This window comes from Otolemur garnettii, unplaced genomic scaffold (assembly GCF_000181295.1).
Source record: "Otolemur garnettii isolate 467f Iridium unplaced genomic scaffold, OtoGar3 scaffold00159, whole genome shotgun sequence".
Classification (NCBI taxonomy): Eukaryota; Metazoa; Chordata; class Mammalia; order Primates; family Galagidae; genus Otolemur; species Otolemur garnettii.
Genome location: NW_003852554.1, coordinates 2091719 through 2116718, shown reverse-complemented (window position 1 = coordinate 2116718; position 25000 = coordinate 2091719). Strand labels below are relative to the sequence as shown.

Sequence of the window (25000 nt, the reverse complement as noted above, 5' to 3'; positions counted from 1 at the left end):
AATCAGGAAGTGTAAGTCTCCCAACTTTGTTCTTTTTCAAAATTGTTTTGAGAATTCTACGTCTTTCCATTTCCACATAATTTTGAAATTTGTCAGTTTTTACCAAAAAAGTCTGATGAGAATTTGATTGGCATTGCAGTGCCATAGCTTAGTTTGGGGGAGAACTATCACTTTAATAATATCGAGTGTTCCAACACATGATGATGATAGATAGCCCTCTCTATTTCCTAAGAATTTTGTTAACTTCTACCCAATAATTTGTAATTTGTAATTTTCAACATACCAATCTTGTACATATTTTTCTAAATTTATCCTTAAATATTTCATATTTTTGGATGGAATTATGAATCACATAATTTTTTAAAATTCAATTTTCAAAATGTTCTTGACTACTATAGTAATACAACTGATTTTTTTATGTTCATCTCAGCCTGTGGTCTTACTAATTTCATTTGTCATTTCTTACAGCTTTTTGCTGATTATGTTGGATCACAAAGAAACTACTATTTTGCATGACAATAAAGATAATTTTATTTCCTCCTTTCTAATCTTCATGAATTTTTTTTCTTCCATACCTTATTGTACTGTTAAGACTACCAGTTAAGTATAACATTGAAGTTGTAAAAGTAGACATCCTCGCCTCATTTCCAAACTTAGAGTGAAAGTATTCCCCCATTAAATATGTAAGGCTGTAGCCTTTCCACAGATTCCTGCTAACAAGTTGGGTGAAATTCTTTTATATTTCTAGTTTGTGTAATTGCTTTGTTTTTTCTTTTGCAAAAATTCAGCTGTATTGGAGACTCTCTTATATACAAAATTCACCAGTATTCCAGTTGCATAAATGCAAACACATTTATAACACTCACGTTTCTATCACCCCCCAAAGTTTCTTTGTGTCCCTGTTGAAATCAATCTCCCCTAGAACCCCTTGGCAATCACTGATAATGATTTCTGTAGCTCTGTAGTTATGTCTTTTTCAGATTTCACGTAAGTGAAATCATTGCTTCTGGGCCTTTTAGCTAAGATCAAGTGAACATAAATGAAATCACAGTGTCTTTTCTGCCTGTCATCATTCACTTAGGTAAGTGTTTTATATATACATATATATCAGTTTCTCTTCATTTAGAGTAGCAGTCCATTGTGTGGATACATCACAATTTATCAGTCACCAGCTGATGGACATTCTGGTTGCTTCTGTTTGTATGCTGTTATGAGTAAAGCTCCTATAACAAATTCAAGCACAAATCTTTGTGAGGATATATATTTTCATTCCTCTTGGGTAAAATACCTAGGAGTTAAGATTATATATTAAATGAATATTTAATTTTCTAAGCTGCCGCTGTCTTCCAAAGCAATAGTACCATTTTGTTTCACTACCTTGCTGACTGATATTTATCATGAATATATTTTAAATATCACTGAATATTTTTCCAGGATCTATTCATCTGGTCATGCATATATTCCCATTAATTTTGTTAATAAAATTACATTGATTGATATTCCACTGTTGCACCATTCATGTATTTCTGTCTCTGACCACTTTTGGTATATGTAAAACAGCAGTCGCATAAAATATGTTGGGAAAGAACCTGTATAGGGCTCGGCGCCTATAGCTCAACCGGCTAAGGCGCCAGCCACGTACACCTAAGGTGGCGGGTTCGGATCCCCAGCCCGGACCCGCCAAACAACAATGACGGCTGCAACCAAAAAAAAAATAGCCGGGCGTTGTGGCGGGCGCCTGTGGTCCCAGCTACTTGGGAGGCGGAGGCAGGAGACTCGCTTGAGCCCAGGAGTTGGAGGTTGCTGTGAGCTGTAATGCCACAGCACTCTACCCAGGGGGATAGCTTGAGGCTCTGTCTCAAAAAAAAAAAAGAACCTGTATAGGATTGATATTAATTTGCCTTTAATTGATAAGGCCAAATGTAGGGACCCACCCAAACAGAAATAAACGTCCTACCCAAGAAGGAAGGAATGTGCCAAAACCTACCCCTCCGAACTCTTATATTCCCATCCACCATAACCCACATTCTGACTTCTTTTTGGATTCAGCTCACTTGCACTCAAGTGAAATAAAGGCCACCTTGCCCACACAGAACCTAGACTCCAATTCCTTTCATTTTGGTGCTGAAACCCAGGACAGGAAAAGTCCCCTGGGGGCTGGGGGCAAGCAATATACACCGGGTCAGACCTATTCCTAACTAGATAAACTCTTGTTCCAAAGAGATGAAGGGAAATGGGGGACCCTTTCAACCCCTGCCCAGAATTCATCCATTTAATCGTGAGGTGAGCATTTGTCTATAACCCCCTTCTGAGCCTTTTTAACTCTACTCCAACTCTTCTCTCCCTCTTCCCCTATTTCTAGGCCTTGTAAGCATTTGTACATAATCTCTCTCTGAGCCGTTTTAACTTCTCTTCCCTCTTTTCACTCTGGGCCGAAAAACTCTAGTAAGTCTATACCTCCTAAATCCGGCACCAGTCTTGGACTAACCCCAGTGGGTCAGACTTGCCTGTCCAGTGTCTCATGAGTGGGGATGCCCTCTGTGGACCTGGACCACTCTCTTCCGTCAGGGAAGAAATGAATGCATCGAGCTCTACCCCTCTGAACTCTTCTATTCCCATCTACCTTAACCCATGTGCTGATTTCTTTTTTGCATTAGGCACTTGCACCCAAGTGAAATAAAGGCCATGTTGACCACACAGAACCTGGACTCTCACTCCTTCCATTCACGTCCTGGAATAATCTCTCATTTTCGGTCCTTAACCTCATTAATGTTTGGTAGAGTTTGCCGAATTAATTAACATCATCCGGTCCTAATGTTTGTGTTGTGCGAAAGTTTTTAATTACAAATTCAATTTTTTTAATTATAATTGAGCAATTTTCATTTTCTATTTCTTCTTGGTTCAATTCAGTAATTTGAGTCTTTCAAACAACTTGCCCATTTTGTCTTAGTTGTAGAATTTATTGGCAAAAGTTTATTCATCATATTTCCTTTTAATCTTCTAAATGTCTGTATGATTTGTAGGAATGTCCCCTCTTCAGTTGCTGGCAAGGGTCATTTATGTCTTTTTATCTTGATCAGTCTAGCTAGAACAGCAGTTCTCAACCTGTGGGTCATGACCCATAGGAACTGTATTAAAGGGTTGCGGCATTAGGAAGGTTGAGAGCCACCGAAGCCAAAAGTTTATCAATTTAATTGATCTTTTCCAAGAGTCAGCATTTAGTCAAAGATTTTGTCTACTCTTTTGTTTTTTATTTCATTGATTTCTGCTCTTATCTTTATTATATCATTTCACTTACGTGGATTTAATTTGTACTTTTCTTTTTTCTTAAGATGGAAGATGAGGTCATTGATTTGGGGGTCTCCTTTTTTTTTTTTAAGAGACAGTGTCTCTTAAAAGACTTTACTTTTAATGTAAGACCTGGGTAGAGTGCCCTGTGGCATCACAACTCACAGCAACCTCCAACTTCTGGGCTTAGGCAATTCTCTTGCCTCAGCCTCCTGAGTAGCTGAGACCACAGGCACCCACCAACACCCGGCTATTTTTGGTTGCAGTTTGACCGGGGCTGGGTTGGAACCTGCCATGCTCGGTACATGGGGCCGGAGCCCTACCCACTAAGCCACAGGCGCCGCCCTGGTCTCCTTTTCTAATACAAGTACTTAAAGCTATAAATCCCCTCTAAACACTGTTTTAGTTGCTTCCTATAAATTTTTATATTGTATATTTCCATTCAGTTTGAATTGCTTCCAGTCTGTGTGATTTCAACTCATGGATTTTATTTTTTTTTTAAATATGTTATTTCAAATATTTGGGGGAACTTCGGGTACCCTTATATTGTTGATATGTAATTTAATTTTGCTTTAGTCAATGATAATACTCATTATTATTCTCCTACATGTATTAAGACTTTATTCATGGCCTAGGGTATAGTCTACCTTTGCAAATGTACCACACATACTTGAAAAGAATATATATTCTGCTACTGTTGGGTGAAGTTTCTATAAACTCCAGTTACCTCAAGCTGATTAATAATGTTGCTCAAGTCCATCAAATTCCTTTTACCTTTTGCCTAAAGAATTTCCTTTAATGTTTCTGGTAGTGTATGTAGATTTGTTGGCACCAAATTCAGTTTTTGTTTATCTGACTCATTTGTTTCTTTCATTAGAGTCCTGCACTGCTTGTCTAATATCTGAAAACAGTTGTTTTATGTCTTTTATTCTCTCTTCCAGTTGTTTATACAGGGAGGGAAAATTCCAGAGCAGTTATTCCTTCGTGGGCAGAAACAGCAGTACACAGGTTTGAGATTTTATAAACTGAAATCAACAGCCACAGCATCAGATCTCAGGGCTCAAAAGTTTACTATAGGGTTGTTTCACTTTCGTTGTGTTCTCCCTCAAATTTACTGCGTAACACGTCCCTTGGGTGCTTCATCCACATTCTCAAACTTCTCATTCTCTCTGTTCCAGATAGAGATCATTTCATAACTTTTCTTTCCTTTTAAACCCAAACTTTCTTCTATTGCATTCAAAGCTGTTCTTTCTGTCTGTTTAGTCTTTGCCTGTGTTATTTGTAAAAGACTCTATATGTTGACAAGGGCAATGAACCCTCTGAAGCTACTGAGTCTCACCACTATCAGAAGCAACATTATCCATGACCTTGCCAAATAAAGAAAAAGCCAGTGAAAATGTCCAAAGACTGCTTGAATCTATCTGCCCTAGGATAGGCTAACAAAGTAATTTAAATAGCATAAGGTGACCTTGAAGCTACTCAAAGAATGGTTCTGGTTCTGCTTGAGTATGCAATATAAAGAAGGTGCTTACTCAAGGGAAAGGAAGTTAATGTTTGTTGAATGCCTATTAAATGCCAAACATTACACTAGGGTTTACAAACTTTTTCTGAAAAGGGCCAAACAGTAGATATTTCAGGCTTTGCAGGCTATATGCTCTTTGTCACAACTAGACATCTTTGCCGCTATAGTATGAAGGCAGTTAAGTAAAATACATAAACAAATGGGTGTGAATGTATCCCAACAAAACATTATTGACAAAAACAGATGGTAGGTGGGATTTGGGCCCACAGTCATAATCACAGCCTCTTCATTATATTATGTGCTTTTACATATTAGCTAAAACCATATGAAATTGCTAATATGCAATCATTTTTGTCCTTAAAAAATGGCAATTTCATATAGTTCAACTTGATATATTAATCCATTTAATCTTCACAATAGACTTTCAAGGGTGTTAGTATCATCTCCAATTAATTTGCAGATAAAGAAACTAAAACTCACCTGGGCCCAGTGGCTCACACCTATATTCCTAGCACTTTGGGAGGCTGAGGCAGGTGGACTATTTGAACTCAGGAGTTTGAGAACAGCCTGAGAACAGGGTGACCCCATCTCAACTAAAAATATAAGTTGGTGGGGCATTGTAACAGGTGCCTGTAGTCCCAGCTACTTGGGAGACTTGGAAGCCCAAGAGTTTGAGGTTGCTGTGAGTTCAGATGCCAGGGCACTCTACCCAGGGTGGCAGAGTGAGACTCTGTCTCAAAAGAACCAAACAGACAAAACCTAGAAACTGAAACTATATTAAATAACTCATTCTCTCTGTTGCAGGTACAGTTCATTTCAGAACTTTTCTTTCCTTTTAAACCTAAACTTTTTCCTACTGCATTCAAAGCTGCTCTTTCCATATGTTTAGTCTTTGTAATGCTGGGATTCAGTGAACTTGGATTAGTTTGCTCACTTGTTTTCCCTCTTTCTCTCTCCTCCCTCGCCCTGCTCTCCTCCTTTCCCCCATGTGCATACATATAAACATTGGTACAAATCAACCAGTAATGTACATACATTCCTTTTCTCTTAAATTTGTTATCCCATTTGCCACCGAAAAAAAATTTAGTACCGACAATTTAATTTTTATTAGAAAGAAAATAATCTGATTCTCAAAAAGTTTACAAAGTTACTATAATCATAAAAATTGATCCTTTAGTTGTCTAATTGTAATAGATGTCAACTTAGTAGAGCTCTGAACAATTTAAATAAATGAATGCATAAAACAGTATGTTTGATCCTGTAGAACATACAAACATGAGGAAGACAGTTCCTACTTCCAATGTTTAGAATTTACAAAAGGGAGGAATGCAAGTATACAAATTAAAAAGTGATCAAATGTCCTTTTCCTCTGGAAAACAATTTTTTCACCACCACCATCTGTTACCAAAATTGGTTCTTCCCTCTTCCTAAATACTCCCATTACATTTATATAAATTTCAGCTGTCAATATATATTTTTTATTTCTGATTAATATGAGGGTACAAATGAGGTTGCAATGTTTGCATTTGTTAGGTGTGGTTCCTGTTGTAGTTGTGTCCTACACCCAGGAGGTGTGCCATATACCTTTACATTGTGCCCATTAGGTTGGAGCATACCAATCCTCCCTTCCCCTCACCCAAACTTGAATTAAATCGAGTTTTTCTCTTATGTGGGCACATATTAGTTCATCTACTATTTGTTTATATATCTATCCTCCAACATACTCTTCAATCCTTGAGAAGCCAGGCCTTACCCTGCAACTTTAAAGGCCAAGCAAGTCACTGGTCTGTAAGAGTTGTTCCTTAAATGTTGAGTTAATGAACAGACAGGTGAATGAAAACCAATAATAGCTAAAGGTTAACAATGGTAGACAATTTTTCTAGTTTAATCTTCAAAATAAAACTAAGAGTAACTATCCTTATAATTAATGATGCCTTTAGTCTTCATAATAACTTTTCAGTATTACCCTGTTCTTCAGTTATGGAGACTGAGACCTAGAGAGGTTGTCTGTGATTATTCATATGGGTAAGTGACAGAGTCAGATATGAGGAAGCAAGGGAAGAATGAAGGAAAGAAAGAACAAAAGAAGCAGGGCATGGTGGCACAAGCCTATTATCTCAGCCCTTTGGGAGACTGAGGGGAGAGGATCACTTGAGGCCAGGAGTTTGAAACCAGCCTGGGCACCATAGCAAGACCCTCTCTCTACAAAAATTTTAAAAATTAGCCAGGCCTGTAGCCCTAGCTACTTTGAAAGCTGAGGCAGGAAGACTGCTTGAGATCACAATTTCAAGGTTGTAATGAGCTATGGTCATGCTATTATACTCCAGCCTGAGTGACAGAGCAAACCCTGTCTTTAAAAAAAAACTAAAAAAAAAAAAAAAGGAGAAAAAAGTAAAAAAGAAATGTAAATATAAGAATAGAAGTACAAACTAATTTCTAAGAGGATTGGAAAAGGGACTGTGGGAAGAGGGACATAGGCAGGGTTTCTTAAAGATTGTGAAGGAAGAGTGGCACCTGTGGCTCAAGGAGTAGGGTGCCAGCCCCATATACTGGAGGTGGTGGATTCAAACCCAGCCCCAGCCAAATACTGCAAAAAAAAAAAAAAAAGATTGCAAAGGAAAGAGATAATTGTTGGTATTCTCAGTGTAAGGACAAATATGACACAGAGTGGGAGAAAGCAACAAGTATATTTGAGGAATAGCAAGATGAGTATTTAGCTAAAGTTGAGGCACATAAGGAATAATATTCAATCATTCATTCAACAAATATATAGACAGCATTTATTTTGGGCCTTTATGGGAAAATAAACCTAGAAGGAAAGTTTCAGACCAAAAAATGAAGGGTTTTGAATATCAGCATGAAAATCTTTAAATAAATCAGCAGGTATTGGGTTGCCATTTACAATAAGTAAGCAGGGCTGAACGTGATTCATGTTGTACTTTAGAAATATTAATTTTGCAACAATGAATAGAAATCACTAGAACAGAGGTTTATGAATTTACTTAGTTGATAACTATAGTATGGTTAAGTATATAGTAACTGCAAGACTCTGCATTTGGACTATAGCTCCCATAAAATGGGGGTACTGTGTCAGGATAATGTTCACAACTAGATACCTGCTAAACATAAAATGCCAGAGGTAAGTCACAGATAAAAATGGTCCCCATCAGAAGGATCAAAGCAAGTGACATTCCCGCATTCACAGCTTTACTTCAATTTAAGAGTGCACATGATTTTTGTCTTGTTTTACAATAGAATCTCCCTACATTGACCACCTCCTTAAGTTGACCTAATTTACATAGACCAGACATACACCACATATACATATCAATACAGTAGGCCCACTTCCTTATGTTGACCAATTCTATTATGTTGACCAGTTTATTACAGTTCCTTGGGTGGTCAACATACAGAGGTTCTCCTGTATTTTTATTTTACAGAAAGGCCACTGTGTAATGAATGGTTTTGCTTATAAGTGATCTCACATTCTCAATACGAAAATATTTAGTAAGTAGCATTCTGTCTCCTAACACATGACCTCTGATTCCAAAATTCTTAATTTTTCAAATTATAAGTATTTCTTAGCCAATGATAGAACAGTGGAAGACCATTAGTAGTCTCAAAAGAAAAAAAAAAAGACATACAACAGAAAAGTATTAAATTAAAGGATTTTTCTTCCCTTATTAAAGAAGGAATTAAATGGAATTTGAAAAGCTACGTATGTTCAAATGGTCTACATTATAATAAGGTGTCTAAACATAATTCACAGTGTTAAAATTATTTCTACTCTCTGGAAACCAAGTGTGTCCTTGTTAAAGTGTAAAGTGAGATTTTGCCTACTTGCAACTCCTTGTTCTCACAGCTGAACTGTCACAGCATGAAAACATTCCCCTACTGGTGAAGCTTTAGATACCTATTTTCCTGATGAAAGGGTGCAAAAGGAACTGAAAAAGTTATTGACAATTCATACAGTATCCCATACTCCATTACAGTAAAACCACAGCAGAGAAAATATTTTAACTCTGAAGGGAGATGGGTAACAATGTTCGAAGTGATTATTGACTTCACTGAGCAGCTTGAAAGTATCAGAAAACTAAAGTCTACCTGGTTAATAAGAGAATCAAGATGATACAAGAATTTGATTATAAGCAGCCTATTTCTTTGTTCTGTTTAGTAAGTCAAAGGTTAATGAGAAATATACTGAAGAAAATATCTCCTATGTTACTGCAAAGTATTTCTCATGCAGTGTAAAAATACAAACGAAAAAGTATTTTAGTCTCATTCTTCATTAACTTCTTTTGTTAAAGAATAGCTTCATTGAAGCATAAAATACATGCTATAAAAATCACTCATTTTAAGTGTTCAATTAAATGAGTTTATTAGAAAATTTAGAGATTTGCAACTTCTACCACAATCTACTATAATATTTAGATTTTCATCACTCCAAATCCATTCACTTCTTGATTTATGGTATTTTCATTCACAGAAGCCATTTGGTATCTAAAGCTACTGTATATTCAAAGCCACATAAATTGCTGCAACTAAGCAGGAAAAGTATAAACTAACCTCACTTTTAATGACCTTTATAAACAATTCTCTACTCTGGCACTGAGAAGGAAATGTTCAGGTGCTTTCTCTGCAAGTTAAACCATTCTAAGTATTAAGTTATGGCACACTGTCTTGGAAAGAAATTAATCATATTTTTGTTGGTAACACATTTCAGGCTGTTTACACAGCTGACATTTCTCAGCTGTACCCAATTCATGCCCTAAGCTGTGAGGACTATCTTGTTTTGTAGCAGATGCCTCCACTTGAGTGATTTCAGTAAGTATAAAAACACGACTGCCTGCAACAATACAAATTACAAGCACCAGTTTTATAAGTTTTATAGTCCTAATGAAAAAAAGGTTTTAATGACACTTATTTGGCTGTATCTCCTTAGAGGACCACAATTATAAGCCATTTTTATCTAAACTCAAGCAAGGGAGCTAGTGTATCTGGTATAGTACCAGTTAAAAGCAGCTTGGCCCTGAACACATTTGCTGTATCAAATCATGCAGCTCAAGGCACATCCTGCCAAAGTGATAACATTCGCTCTGGGGAAGTGTGGGGAGGCACCACTTCACAGGTTCTGGGACAAGGTGAAAACATGAATAATGAGGCAAAAGGAATCAAGGTTCTTAGTGGGGATTCCCTCTTGTGTATGCTGTTTAGACACAGCACCAGGTAGCATTACAGTCTTGGATACAGGCAGTCTTAGCTGCTTTCCAGATTTTCCTGTAGTAATGAAACGGTATTACAACTATTTGGTCAAAAATTAAATGTTATAAAAATCATTAAAAAACAGGTCTCAAATGGTGTGTCAGTTCATGACCATCCTGGGCAACACAGTGAGACCCCACCTCTAAAAAAAAATTGAAAAATCAGCAGGCTCTATATGGTGGTTGCCAGCCTATAGTCCTAGCTACTGAGGAGGCAAGGTGGGAGGGATAGTTTAGCCAGAGATCACAATGAGCTATGATTGTGCCACAGCTCTCCAACTTGAGTGACTGAGCCAGACTCTTAAGAAAGAAAGGAAAAAGGGGAGGGGAGGAGAGGGACAGTGCCAATTCAATTCAATGAATCAGCACCTAAAATGCATAAGACACTATGTTACAGACAGAAGAAGTGATCATATTTTATTAAATATGCCTATTATTCTTGGAACCGGCACCTAATAAACCTGTTTCAGTCTAGTTTCTACAAGTGTGGGGGTCCATAAGCAGTTGGTTCTTCCAACCCTGTGAAAATCTGTATTTCTAGATTTTCTCTACTACCTTACATCTGTGCTCCTAAACCAGATTATTGTTGCTTTAAGCTTTTTACTGTGAAAAATTTCAAACATATACAAAAGTCAAAAGAACAGCGTAATAATTCCAATGCACACTCCACCCAGATTCAACAATGATCAACAGATGCCTAATTTGGCTTACCTCTATCCTCACTCTCTCCCGCCACCCGTAGGTTATTTTGGAGCAAACTGCAGACATTTCATTATTTAAATCAGCCAATTCACACCTGTGATCCTTTCTTGAGTTATCTTAATGTTAATCACAATATTGACTCATTATCTACCATGAGTCAGATGCTATATATATATTACCACTGATCCTCAATGTTGCAAATAAGTGAGGTAATTAAAGCTCAAGGATTTAGGTGACATGCTTAGACCTTAATTTTATTTTCTTCTATTAATATTATTTCTTATAATAGATACTTAGATAATACTAAGAACATTTTTGGTTTCTTTGTGTTTCCTTAGATAAATAGCAGGCTATCATTTATGAACATTACTCTTTTAATTTTGTAAAAATAAATGCAGCACATTCTATCAAATTTCTAACCTCAATAGGAAAAACAAAAAACCAAAAAATAAACCAAAACAAAACAAAGAGCAAAAATTTCCAACAACCACTATCATTAGCAATGGACAACCAGCAAATAATTCTAATGATATACTATGAATATAATCTCAATGATAAAATCATTTATTTAGAAATAAGTGTAAGTGGCTGTACCTAAATATTTTTTTTTCTGGAAAGTTTCATTAAAAACTTTTTTTTTTGCTATTTTAGGATTATTTTTAAAGTTTCATAAACCACAAAGCATGTTTCAAAGGCACAGTGTTTACACTGCAAAGCAGTGGTTCTCAACCTTCCTAATGCCGTGACCCTGTAATACAGTTCCTCATGTTGTAGTGACTCCAACCATAAAATTATTTTTGTTACTACTTCATAACTGTAATTTCCCGACTATTATGAATCGTAATGTAAATATCTGATATACAGGATGTATTTTCATTGTCACAAAGGGGTCGCAACCCACAGGTGAGAACCGCTACTAGAGTAATAAGACTCAAGCAGGATCCACATAAACAAATTGTCATAAAATTTTTCTGTCTTCCATAAAGAATTCCTTTATATTAAAAGCATGGGGTTGGTGCTAAAAGAGGAGTCGTTATTATCCAGGCAGAAACGTAACATTTACTGGAAAATATGGAAAAATAATTCAACTCTTAGCTATAATTGTAATTTCGGTATTCATCATCATAAGATGTTTACAGAGTCCTAACTTCTTTTTTAGACCTATGTACTTTAAAATTTAGATTTAACTTCAGAATTCCTGGACATTCTTTTATTTTTACTTTTTTGTAAAAAATGAGTATCTGGGTTAGAACAGGAAGTTTATGGGGAAAAGTGACCAATTTCAGTCTCTTCTTTATATAATAAAATTTACTCTTATGAAAAAGAGAAATAACTGGAAACAAGGCAGAGATAGAAAAGGTTTCAAAATTTATGATAGGGCAATCACTATAAATAAATATAATAGGTAAAAATAACAGACTAAATCTTTTATTGCAGTTTTTATGCTAATAAACCTCTGGGTATATTTAAATGCTATTGATATTAACTGTAAAAATTATTTTTTAAAGCACCAATCTACCATGAGAAATTTAGATTTAAAATAAAATATAATGATTAGGTCAATTTTGAAAGACTTCATCTGCAACTTAGGTAAAAAAAATTTTAATTTGAATTTAGTAATATCTGAATATTTCTTCTCATCAAGGAAAAATTTAAGTCAAATCAAGAAGCATCAAGTTCCTGACACTGATACTATAACATTATAATATGATATTGATGGTTTATAATATCTGTTTTGCAAGTGAACCCAAATTATTACAACTCCTCTTATTTTCACATTATTTGATTTATAAGTTCAAAGCATTTGATTCTGCTATGATCAAAGCCAATTAGACTAAAAGTAGAAGGGAGGAAACTGAGAATTTGTTACTTACTGAGTCATCTGTGGCAGAAGTTGGCCAGCCTTCCCATAATTGATGGCGAACAGGGATACTTGTAAGGTCATACACATTTCTCTTTACCTATTAAAAGAAAGAGATAGCATAATTAAAATAGGATTACTACAGAACTTATGATGGTTACCAGTATCTATATTGTATTTCCTATCTTCTTTTAGATTCAAAACAAGAATTTTAAGCAAAAGACAGCTCAGAAAAATTTCATAGACAAAGAACAATATCAAATTTAAAAGTAGATTTTACACAAAGACTAGATGAAATAAAAGTTAAAGAAACATCCCTCTTCCCTAGGTTTTTCAACTCTTAGCTGACTTTAAGACTTCAGGTCTTAATTTAAAAAACTATAAGCACACAGTTCACTCAGGACAGATGGCAATTATAAATGTTTATAATTCACTGAATTTTTTAAACGTCTAATGATTTAAACAAATATATTTCAAGTTTCTATGGGTTGAGAGAAGGTAGTAGTTTTTTGGGGGGGTCATGGGAGAAAAAACTTGAAGTTGTCTTTATTTTTTGATGTTAGTTTCAAAGATATAAAAACTTGTTAATAAAGTAGCAGTGGTTTTTCTTTGAAATCACCCCAAATTAAAAATTATTTCAATGGAATATTACAATCATCAGAGCCATACATTAATTTACTGTTTAGCCCCTCCTGAAAAGAAAATACAGCAAATACTGTTAAAGATGAAAAGCTATTTTTCCCAACATGCAGTATTATAAAGTACCTTTCAATTTAAAAGGAGAGAAGGTAACTTATTAGAATAAGGCATTAGAAGGTTAAACTCTGTTAGATAATGATTAAGAAGTATCATGTCTTTCTTTCAGCTTTTTTCCTAGATTACAGAAATTATATTTTATTCTTCATTCACAAATAAAATAAATTAACAAATTACAATAATGGAGAGACCATTGTCTCTTCAGGTTAGTTATGGCTTCATTACCCTATTGTAACAAATGAGGCTAGTATTGAAATGTGGCCCATACTATGCTGTATAATAAGACTTCAATATGGTTCTTCATACTTCAACAAGCAGCATTCATTCATGTTTTTAAAATGCAGAACTCTAAAGTATCATGTGTTCCAATTACAGCATTTTGTTATCACATTACTCTTTTTTCCACATAAACACATATAAGTTATCCTTCCAGTGAAATAGAGATATATGTTCACTAGGGAAAGGAAAAACAAAACAAAACACAACACAGAACTCAATCTATTTTTATCTCTAAAGTACACCTGTGGAGAAAAAGACTTAGTAAATGAGATCTGAGGAGCTTGGGGGTATAGCTTGATCCCTACTCAATTCAAACAAACAGCTTTTCTTCAGAGCTTCTTAGCAATGGCCAGTCTACCATGCAATATTTTGTTTATAGTCAGTCACATCAAGTTTGGAAATTTTCATCAGTCATTATCAATCCAACAATATAACCAAATGCAATCAGGTTAACATCTGACTGCTTTCACTAGCTGAGACTATCTAGTCATGCTTAAACATCAGTGCTCTGAAGAAGGAAGGTGATTCACAACCCAAAGCATTGTATTAATAAAGAGGAGAAAATAGATAGGAGTATGAGAAGTCTTTAGGCTTTGGGGCAGAAAATTCCTTTTTAAAAATTATTTTGGGATTATGTTGTTTAGAGACACCAAATTTATCAGCTATTTTGAAATAAAAGCAGGACAAATATTTATTTATATCTGTTGGGAAAGTGGCACGGCTACTCCTGCATTTAAAGGTATACACAAATACTATGAGTATATAAACAAATGTTTGGAATGGGATTCTTTAAATTCCATCCTAATTCCAAAATACAACAATAAGGTATTATGAAATAAACAGTATTTTCTTCTTTCATTAACTCATCTGTAACTGCATTGAATTGAATAACATTCCTTTGCTATTCTAAGCCTGAAAAGCATGTTCTGGCTATAGTGTTATGTTGTTATAAAGCACAACGCCAGACTGATGTGCTGAACAAAAGTGATCAAAGTTAGAGTAATGTTAGCCATTGCACAAGTATTTGGCTTCATTGTTCTCCCCAGAATGACATCTGTTAAGCAACTTGTCATAGAATAAACTGGTTAATGCAGACAGAACTTGGCTGAGAGGGTACCATGTAAAGCATATTAGGCTAATGTTTAATTGTTCCCATGCAAAGGCTAAATTCACAGTATACCGAGATTAAGCCCAAAGAATTTTATGCTGAAGCACAATCACTGAACAATTTAAGTGAAAACAAACTGATTTTTCAAAATGATTCCATGCTTGTCGATACTTTAACCACGGCTAGATTTTACCAGTACATGGATGAAGTACAAGTGGTAAGATAAAAAATGCACCAAGTGAGTGATTTTACTAATAGAGGAGATATTAAAAATCCCATTAACTTTATTGATGGTTATACTTAATTAAAAATTTAAACTACAATACTGCAGGGAAGGAAAAATCCAAAATGTACACAAAGCAGAAGTAAAAATGATTCTTTTAAAAAAATTAGTATTCTAGAAAACCTGAATGATAAAATACAGCTGTGTATGATATGATGAATGAATTTAAAGTTATCCTGAATTGGATGAAGTTCTTTCAGAGAAGGAAGCAGGATAAAGAGAAGAGAGAGGGAGGAGGAAGAGGGACAGAAGGTAGAGGGGGAAAAGGTATGGGAGTAAGGAGATAGAGGGAAATGAAGACAAAGAGACAGAGAGAGATGGGGGAACGGAGAGAAGGGGGAAAACAAAAAGGAAAGGAAGGAGAAGAGTAATTGATTTGAGAGATGTGAGTGCACTTGAGAAAGGTAGAAAGAACACACATCCAGGCTGGCATGCCCAGCAGCCATTATTGTGCTGCTTCCAATGGAGTTCATCTTTAAGAGTGTGCTAAATTCCAGTTAAGGACAAGTGGCACTTCACAGGGTAACATTTCCTAAGGGCCTTTTTGTTTTACACATTTTCTTTGATCAGCACTGGCTCAAGATTATGCTGAACCTTCATAATCTTTTCAATTCTTGTTTTGCATTAAGCTCTAAATCTATGAGATTTCAAGCTGCTAAACTATGCAAATGTTTCAATTAGTTCTGAAGGAATTTAATAAATGCTTTGATTACAAGCTGAACATTAAAATTATGTTACAAACTATACTGTATTTGGATCAAGAGTTCTAGATTGACAATAGATTTTCCAGTCTGCTTTCTAGATTTTCAAAGGATAGTTTAATTTCTCCTCCATTTGTTTCAAATAAGAATTGTTTACTTTATGTAAAACAATATTTATTTATATAGAAAATACATAAATCAGATTAGCTTTTTATAGTAAAGAAGTGATATGGTACTGACTTTTTCCTTATTTTCTTTTCATTGTTAATAAACATCTGTTTATGTACCATTATTACTGTAAAATACTTAGCAATAGATTCCACTTGAAACTGCATATTTCCTCAGTGTCTATGGAAATTTCAGTGCAGAACACAAGACTAGGAAAAAGATCATTTTAGTATGATCTGCTCAATGTAAAATTACAAAGGTATTTTTGTTCACAAGATATTTGTCTCCCATCAATTTTGATTAACTTAAATTTTCATTTTTATCTTAAATTTTATCATAATTTCCTAGAAAATAATTCTTAGGAAAAGCTAAAGGCTAAATTTTGAAGTTCAACTTCAAATGAATTGTTGTTTTAAACTATTCAAATTGAAGAATGTAGAACAGTAGATCACATTGTCAGTCATAACAGAAATCATTTCTTGAGAGGAAAATGTTGGTCAAACTGCTGAAAAACATGTCAGGGAATTTTAAATGTCATTCAGGTATTAACCAAGTGAAAACAGATTCTAATAATAGAAAAATCACAAAGTTTGAGGTGTTGTGGCATAATGAGGCACAGAACTAGATTTCTAAACCTAATGCTGCTCAGCTGTTACTGTGGGCAAATTGGTGAAGCCTTTCTGAGATTTAGTTTACTCAATCTTAGAAGAGAATAAAACACGTTGACTTCTAATTTTCAAAGCTCTAAAATCCTATGATTTCATGAAAGCAGCAGAGTTAATCTTAGGTATAGAAAAAGAAGTGCTAAATATACATAAAATAAGGAAGTAAGAGGGAAAGTTCAAAAATACTAAAGTTAGACCATGGAAGAACAACAGTAGAGTTAACACAGCAGAGACAACATCAAGAAGGAAAATGGCCAATAATTTCAGGTGAGAAACAACAATACAAGCATTTTGGGTGAATTATTTTTTGGATGAAGAAAAGTCTTAGTCTTTCCTTTACTACACTTAAAAAAAAAGAATTAGTATTTTCCCTGTGAGAGCTCATTTAAAACTGAAGTCTGTCCACTAGTTTCCCAAATAACTATTCCATCTACCAAATGTCATCAGAGAGACTATGATTTTGCCATCATACTACTAGCTAAGTGATATAGTTTCAAAGTTTTAATTTATATCAATGTTTAAAAATTTGTGAAATCTGGCCCATGATTTCACATATCAAACATTTTAATGTAGGAAAAAAATAAAATATTTCATTGCCATGTACCTATCAGTTAGCACTTTTGTGTCTAGATTTTCTGAATTAAGACACTATGGCACATTACAGCCCCAAAATACCCTGAAACTACAGAGAACCTTCTCTTTCTTTTATCATTAGAAGAAAAAGGCCTCTGGTCATATTAGAACCTGAGCTTTTCCAAATTCTCTATATATCAAACCTTGAGCTCCAAGTACGTAATGCCATCAAATGATATTCTGGTTAAGAGTTTGCTAAATAATAACTGCAGCGAACAAGTTAAGTATTTGTGGGTTTAAATAAAAATAAGGCATACAGGCTAGGCTTAGTCTCAGTTTCCTAGCGATCTCTGGTGCTCTGAAAGGCTTACAGTTAAGAAACTAATCAGTTCTGATTCAAAGTGGGTTTTGAACACAAACTTCATATCTAAGGCCTTTTCTTTTTCTTCTTCTTTAACATATTGTACACGCATTGCAGTTACACATGGATTTGTTTTACTAAGATGCAAGTTAAAACCCTCTTAAAAATCCTTCCTGAACAAAAAGCGCTTGAAACCGGATGGTGCAAGGGGAATGAGAAGGTGGCATCAGTAATCAAATGTTAATTAGCAAGCTTTTTTTTTTTCCTTCCCCCAGGGCTGGCCTGTGTTGGAGAATTCAAATCAGAAATCAATGCTCCAAGTGTTTAACTATTACTTCTTCTCATTAACCATTTAAAAGACCTAACTATTCTCTCCTCACACAAACAGTAAATGGAGACATTTCTTTTTCTCAAATACTATCTTTCCAAAAACAATAAGGATGTTGTTTCAAGAAAACTGCAAAATTGAGTAGTTTTCAATCAGGCTTTGAACTGACTGTACTCTGCACTTTTAAAATATCTTTTGGCTCTAAGTGAATTAATTCTTCAATCTAATAACTGTAACTTAGTTTTGCTTTGTACCAGACTTAAAAACTTACTTCACCTCTTCCTTACCTATAAAGAAATTTGAATATTGGCATTTTAAGAGATTGCAAGGATGATGATGATAAAACTAATCAAACCCTGGAAACTAATTTAAATACATATAATTGGACATGGATTTTGGACATCCTAAAAAAACTACCAAGATTTAGCACTTTCATTAGGAACATGGCTGTATTTATAACTGCTTACACTAAAAGTTTGGTGTGCGTGAAAAGAACATTAAAATTGAAAAGTTAGATCATATTTAAAATAATTGAATATTCATGAATTTGTAAAAATGAATATACATCTATAATTAAAGTTTAAACCTGCATTTTAAGATAAAAGACAAGTCTTAAAGTACTAAGAAAATGTTTATAGATAAGCAAAGCTGTGTATATTTCACAAGTTGAAAAGAAGTCACATTTTAGACGCTTTCTGAAATAGGGGTTTATAGAAATTGTGAAGCTGCAGAAATTAAATTTATAACTAAAAACAATAGTCAATTATTTTTCAACACAGTGGTTCACAGTGTGACGAATAATATTAATGCCACCTGGAAATGATAAGACATGCAAATTCTTGGACTCCACCGAAGACTTCATGTGTTGGACACTCTAGTGGCCCAGTAATCTGTGTTTCAATGATCCCTGTAGATAATTCTTACCAAATCAAAGTTTAAGAATAACTGCTTTAGGACGTGCAAACTGTATACAGGTTCTTTGAAAATAGCCATTCCTCTCTAGCTTACTGATTCTAAAATTCTTTAAACTAGGGATAAGGTGGCCAGTCTCTTTTGAGAATGATATAATTAATAATGATCTGCTACAGAAATTCAAGACATGCTGTATTTTTGTTTGGATAGGTGATTTTTATTAATCTAAGAAATTAATAAGAGAAGACACTACCTCTTTATTACAGACTCTACAGCATTCTTAGTTTAAATTTCTGCAAATTGAAAATCATTAAATCTTCAGTTTTTCTGCCTCAAGCTTAAATTTATAGCTTACTAGCTATAAATCTGGCAATTGCAGTAAACCTGCAAATCTACAATAAATGACCTATTGGTCACACTAAATAAACTTGGAAGATACCTATATATGTAAGCTGAACTGAAGAAATATCCCTAAATACCAGAGAATGATGTCTGAGGCATCTAAAAGACTGAACAGGTTATTTTTTCCTCTCATAGGTTAACTGAAACAAGACACAAAGGAAAAAATTAATTACCTACTAGTAATCCAAGACCTTACTGTTGATGACAGTATTTCCTCTCTGTACCTTATGAAAATATTGGTAACAAAAAGTTTTTCCAGTTATTTAATGGCCTAATAATAAATACTACAGACGCAAGTGTTTCCTACTGCCTACAGTGAATAAAACAGCAGTCACTCAATAAAAGCTCTTAAAATTTCCTCATTAGTAAATTAACCAATTTATTACTCTTTCCAGAAAGGAAACCGCCAATTAAGCAAAAAGCCAATTCTAGAAATAACTGGAAAAAATATTTTTAGTAATTTTACTTTATCCTAAAACTATTTTGTGGAGTCTGAATTTTAGGAGACAATTAGAAGCAATATATTAGTTGATATTAGATATAATCATACAAATAACCAAATATTTAGATACAAGGATATTCACTGCAGCTTTGTTTATCACACAAGCTCACTAACAAAAACCTAGCACAATCTAATATCTAAAAATAGAACAGTTAAATAAATGAATGAAATACCATGCAGCCCCATTAAAGTGATAATGTAGAACTAGTGTCAGCAAAGAACAGCCCAGAGGTCAAATTCAGTCTGCTGTCTGTTTTGTAAATTACATTGGAATACAGCCTCATTCATTTGTTTACATTACTATTTATCTCTGGCTGATTTTACACTTGTAGGATAGCATAGTTGAGTACATGTAACAGAGACTTCATGCCCTGAAAAGTCTAAAATCTTTATTATCTGGCCCTTTCCAGAAAAAAAAAAATTGTTAACCTCTAACGTAGAGGAATATGTAGTAACATCAAAAGTTGTTACATAATATTAAAGAAAAATCAGGTTATAATAGCATGTACATTTCTGTTTAAGTTATACATTCATATGTATGTATATGTGTACACACAGGGAAAAGACCCGAAAGACATAAAATAAATGTTAAAATTTACTCACCCAAATGGTGGAATTATGACTCATTTTTCATTTTTGTAAAATATTTTTATTTTGTTTTACTCGTTTTTAATTTCTTTGTGTCTCTAAGTTTTTATTACTTCTAAAATAAAAATTTTTTAATTTTTTTACTCAAAGAAATGCACTTGGGAGTCAGAACAACTTGAGTTTTCATTTTAGCTTGTGCCACTAAATATATGAGTGATGCTGAGCTAAGGAAAGGGGAGGAAAGGGAAAGGCAACTGAGTAAGTACTGAGCATGGTCTATAAACCAGGTACTAGGTTCTAACTTAATATATCACCCTCGCAATGACCTTTTACATGTATTATCATCTTCACCTTGCAAATGAGAAAACTACGGTTTAGAGACAATAAATAATCTGCTAAAGGTTAATCCAGTTAGTAAATTATGACGTATGATTTAATTTATTCTATGAAACGCCAAAGTCCAGATTCTTTGCTGGCTATGATGTATCTTCTCTCAGCCAGAATTTTTCTTATTTGTAAAACAGAGTTGCAACAAGTTATCTTTAAAATTAGTTTCTACTTGACACTTTTTATAATTGAAATGTTTAAGAGTTTTCTATGAGACCATTTGAACTGTATTTGAACGGTGATTACGTGGTAACAAGTGAGAGTAACCAACTATGGGCCTCTGTCATGAAAGCAAGTGAGCCTTTTCACTACTGCTGTGCTGCAACAGGCAATGAAGAGCAGTTACAGGCTGTCAACTTTGTACTTTTAAGTGGAGTAGAGGAAGGACAACTGCCAGAGTAAATAGCAACTTGTTATTGTTTCAACAATTGAAAGCTGCCTTCACAGTAAGAGGGCAATTCCTGGTGTCACACAGAGCTAGGAAAGAAATGGTAAGATAAAGTAATTTCCTAGGAGGACAAATCAAGGTAAATAAAAGAACAGCTATTAAAATAGTAAAAAACTTTATCAGATGAGGATCAGCAAAAACTCTTCCTTTTATTATATAAACTTTTGGCCAATGCTTTCTGAGTCTCCCTCACCCCTTATAAATACAGGTTTTGGCTAGAACAAAATACAAAGACATTCACTCTATGGGTTGGCTACTTCTACTTGGCCAATGTACAGTAAATCAATTATGTCCTGTCTTGTTATTCCAGTATTCCCTCTCTAAACAGTTGGGCACTCTTGCCAACATCTCTCCTATGCTTTTGATTTGTAAAAGTGAAACTTTTATCAGAAACAGTTAGCTATTATTTATTTACAACCTCTGTAAGTTCTAAAATAAAATTGCAATTATAAGAAAGGCTTTTATTCTGCCCATTTTTTTATAGAATTGTATTTCCTTTTAAATTTTGATTTCACATGGGTAAAACATACAAGTGCACATACACACAGACATGAGACATATTAAGCTAAAGGTCATTTATTTATTTAATGTCTAAGTCAGACTGATATGCAGATTTTCAAAAATTCTGAATCTGTTTTTCTTCTAGAAAATATTTTGTTTTTCTCTTAAAGAAAAGAGCATTGCTTCTATAGCAAGCTTCAAAATGTTTTAAATGGTGACAATACTTTTAGCAAAGAACCATCTTTGTATTTTGATACAGACTCTATCATTTCCCACTCTGGTAGCACTACATCGATACTCACATATCATGTTTATATTTGCTTTGTTGCTTTGTGTTGCCCATCTAGGTCTTTGCCTTTCTCTGAGATGTGAAAAAAATGGTGGGAACCCTCAGTAACAGAACCTCAGTCTATAATCAAGTCTCTCATAATTTTATCTTTTCTTGTTAACAAAAAAATGCAAAAAACAAAGACAACAAAGGGACTTAGTGTTGGGGTCTGCTGTGAATACTAAAGTGGCTTGGGGGTGTGGCTCATCAAGTGAAAATAAACCATTCAAGTCACCCACATCAAGAAGAAAGTTTGGGAACAACTAGACCAGTGTTTGCATTTGGGGCCCTGGAGTCAGGAGAGTTACATTTCCCTCCACTCTGTTTAACTAAGGCACCAGCAACAACCTAGAAACTTCTCTTTCGGGAAATATTAAGTAAGCTCCTCCAAACAACGGCCTGAAGAGATATTTAAATGTATGTCTGGTCAGGTTTTCTGATTCCAACTTGCTACTTTCCAAGACCAACTTTCAGCACTCTCCCTCTTTGAGATATGTGAGAAGGCAGAGACCATATATTAAGAAAAGTAGCTGCCCTGGCCAAGAGCAGTTATAATAAAAGGATAGGCACCAAAATTATACACCTGGTCAAGTTTAGAGGAATGAGGTAGAGTTGGAAACTGTATCAAAACAGCAATTTATTAAATCTCACCAAGTGAATTTACAACCATGAACAAAAATCCAATACCATATATATGTACTAAGGACTGATGAGACCAATGCTCAAAAGCTTCATATGACTGACTTTTAATTAAGAAAGTAAAATCCTAACCCAATAATTCACTGTTAGGGCTGCTTCTGAAATGTAGATATAGCTATTTTAGAAAGAAAACCACCAGGAACACCTTAGCATTCCCACTTTATGTATTATTAAGATCAGAAAAAAAATTAAACACATGATTCATTAAATAAGCATTCTAAATAAACTGCCTGAAGTCTCCTGTTCAAAAAAAAAATTATTCCTATTTATTCATTAACAAAGCTATTCCTTAGCTCATCCCTGCCATAACCTGCTCTATTCAAAACCATATGGGAAAGGACATTAAAAAACCTCCACAAACCATGGACTTCTGGTATTAGTGCTACACACAACATACCCCTATTCATTATTCTACCTCCCTTGTTTAATCGATCATTAAGATTCAGTGACCCTACACTAAATTTAAAGCAGATCCTTCCTTCCTCCCATGCCTAAATTCACATACTTTTCTAGTTGGGGATGCCCTCAAGTATTAACAACTCTACGGGGTTTCTCTAATCTCAGCTCTGAACTATGTCATGCTATAGAACCAAGAAATTGCTGTTTTACATCTCTAACTATGGAGGCTTCCATAAAAAAGACCATATAATTTACTTAATAAGATAAAGGGGGGGGGAAATCACCATTTAATAAGCATTTTTTTCACTGTATACGGTAAAAGAGACACATGGAGACACTGTCATATACTATGTTGTCTTAAAAATGAATAACACCTATAAGCATTACTTCAACTGTAATTGTCACAGAACTAACAGTTTTAAATAATGATAAAATTCTCAGGTGTTGACCATCTTAAGAAATGGAATAACAAGGGGAAAAGAACATGATTGTTTAAATATATAGTTGATACAGAGACCATTTGGGGGAAATAAGATTTTAAGAAGTTAGCAAAAGTTAGTATTTCTAGGATATGTTAAACTCTATTTTAAAACTACAAAGAACCTAATAACAATGTGGCAAAATAAATGATAAGATGTTATGTCTTATAACTGTCTATAAGAGCTGACAGAACTTTCTGTGATGACAGAAATGTTCTTTATGTGTGCTGTTCAACAGGGTGGCCACTAGCCCCAGATGGCTACTGAGCACTTGAAATGTAGCTAGTCTAACTGAAGAATGGGATTTTTAAACTTTTTAAAATATTTAATTAAATTTAAACTGCCACTCAAATCTAGCAGCTACCCTACTGGACAATATACAGGGTGTCCCAAAAGTTGCCACACAGAGAAAAAAGGGGTAATTATAGCTAAATGCACCTTTATTTACAAAATATTCATTACAAAATTTTACAAAATATTCTCTACATGTTGACCACCACTTTGTAAAGATTACTTAATAAAGTAAAAAATATAGAGCAACATAAAAATATATCTTTGATAAAAGCATATACAGTAGTTACATACTTTATTTCACTATAGTCCTTGAAACATAAAGGTTAAAATGCTGTAGCTAAAATACTTTTTCATACTTTTACTTTTATTATTTTTAATAAGGTTATGTTAGCCAGGCATGGTGGCTTGCCCCTGTAATCTCATAGCACTTTAGGAGACTGAAGTGAGTGGATCACCTGAGTTCAAGAGTTAGAGCCCAGTCTGAGCAAGAGCGAGATCCCCTCTCTCCTAAAAATAGAAAAATTAACCAGGTGTTGTGGGGGGCGCCTATAGTCCCAGATATTTGGAAGGCTGAGGCAAGAGGATCACTTAAACCCAGGATTCTAAGGTTGCTGTGAGACATGATGCCATGGCACTCTACCCAGGGTGACAAAGTAAGTCTTCAAAAAAAAGATTATTTTAAAGTAACCTGAGAACTCTTTCAATATAGAAACTATATGCTTGAATATAAGCAGGACAATAATAGATGATATTATAATAATTAAATATTCCTTACTTAAAAATGTAAGTTTGACTTACCTTGCTGCCAAAGTATATAATCCTGAGTCTAAACATTTTTCAATTCACCAATTCATTCACAAAATGTGAATTGGTTTAGTGATGTATTACTATAATAGTTTATGTTAACTGCATATGTGGCAGTTGCTTATTTAAGAGAGTGATGATTCAGAATTAAATCTGTTGGGGGGAATCAAGATCCCAAGCATTTATGTACATTAGGGACAGACAAAACAGACACTGATCACTACTGGTCTCAGATTCAAATCCTTTATAGATTCAATAAGCACCTACTGAGCATCTACTGCTTAAGTAACTATAATACTGCAAAGAAATTGCTGAATGGACAGGATGCTTTGGGAACAGACCTTTAGACTACCTTAAGGAATTTAATCAAGTGGGAGAGAAAATATGTGAATAAGTTTTTG

At 34.4% G+C, this 25000-nt stretch overlaps 1 protein-coding gene across 2 annotated transcripts in view; it reads right to left on the bottom strand.

Annotated features, from left to right (window-relative positions):
* Window positions 1–25000, bottom strand: part of FAF1 (Fas associated factor 1) — a 435975-nt gene that overhangs the window by 181488 nt on the left and 229487 nt on the right. For both annotated transcript variants that reach the window (XM_003799928.3, XM_023519165.1), the window contains exon 8: window positions 12648–12734. In XM_003799928.3, coding sequence (XP_003799976.1) covers window positions 12648–12734 — 87 coding nt within the window. The remainder of the gene's footprint in view (window positions 1–12647; window positions 12735–25000) is intronic.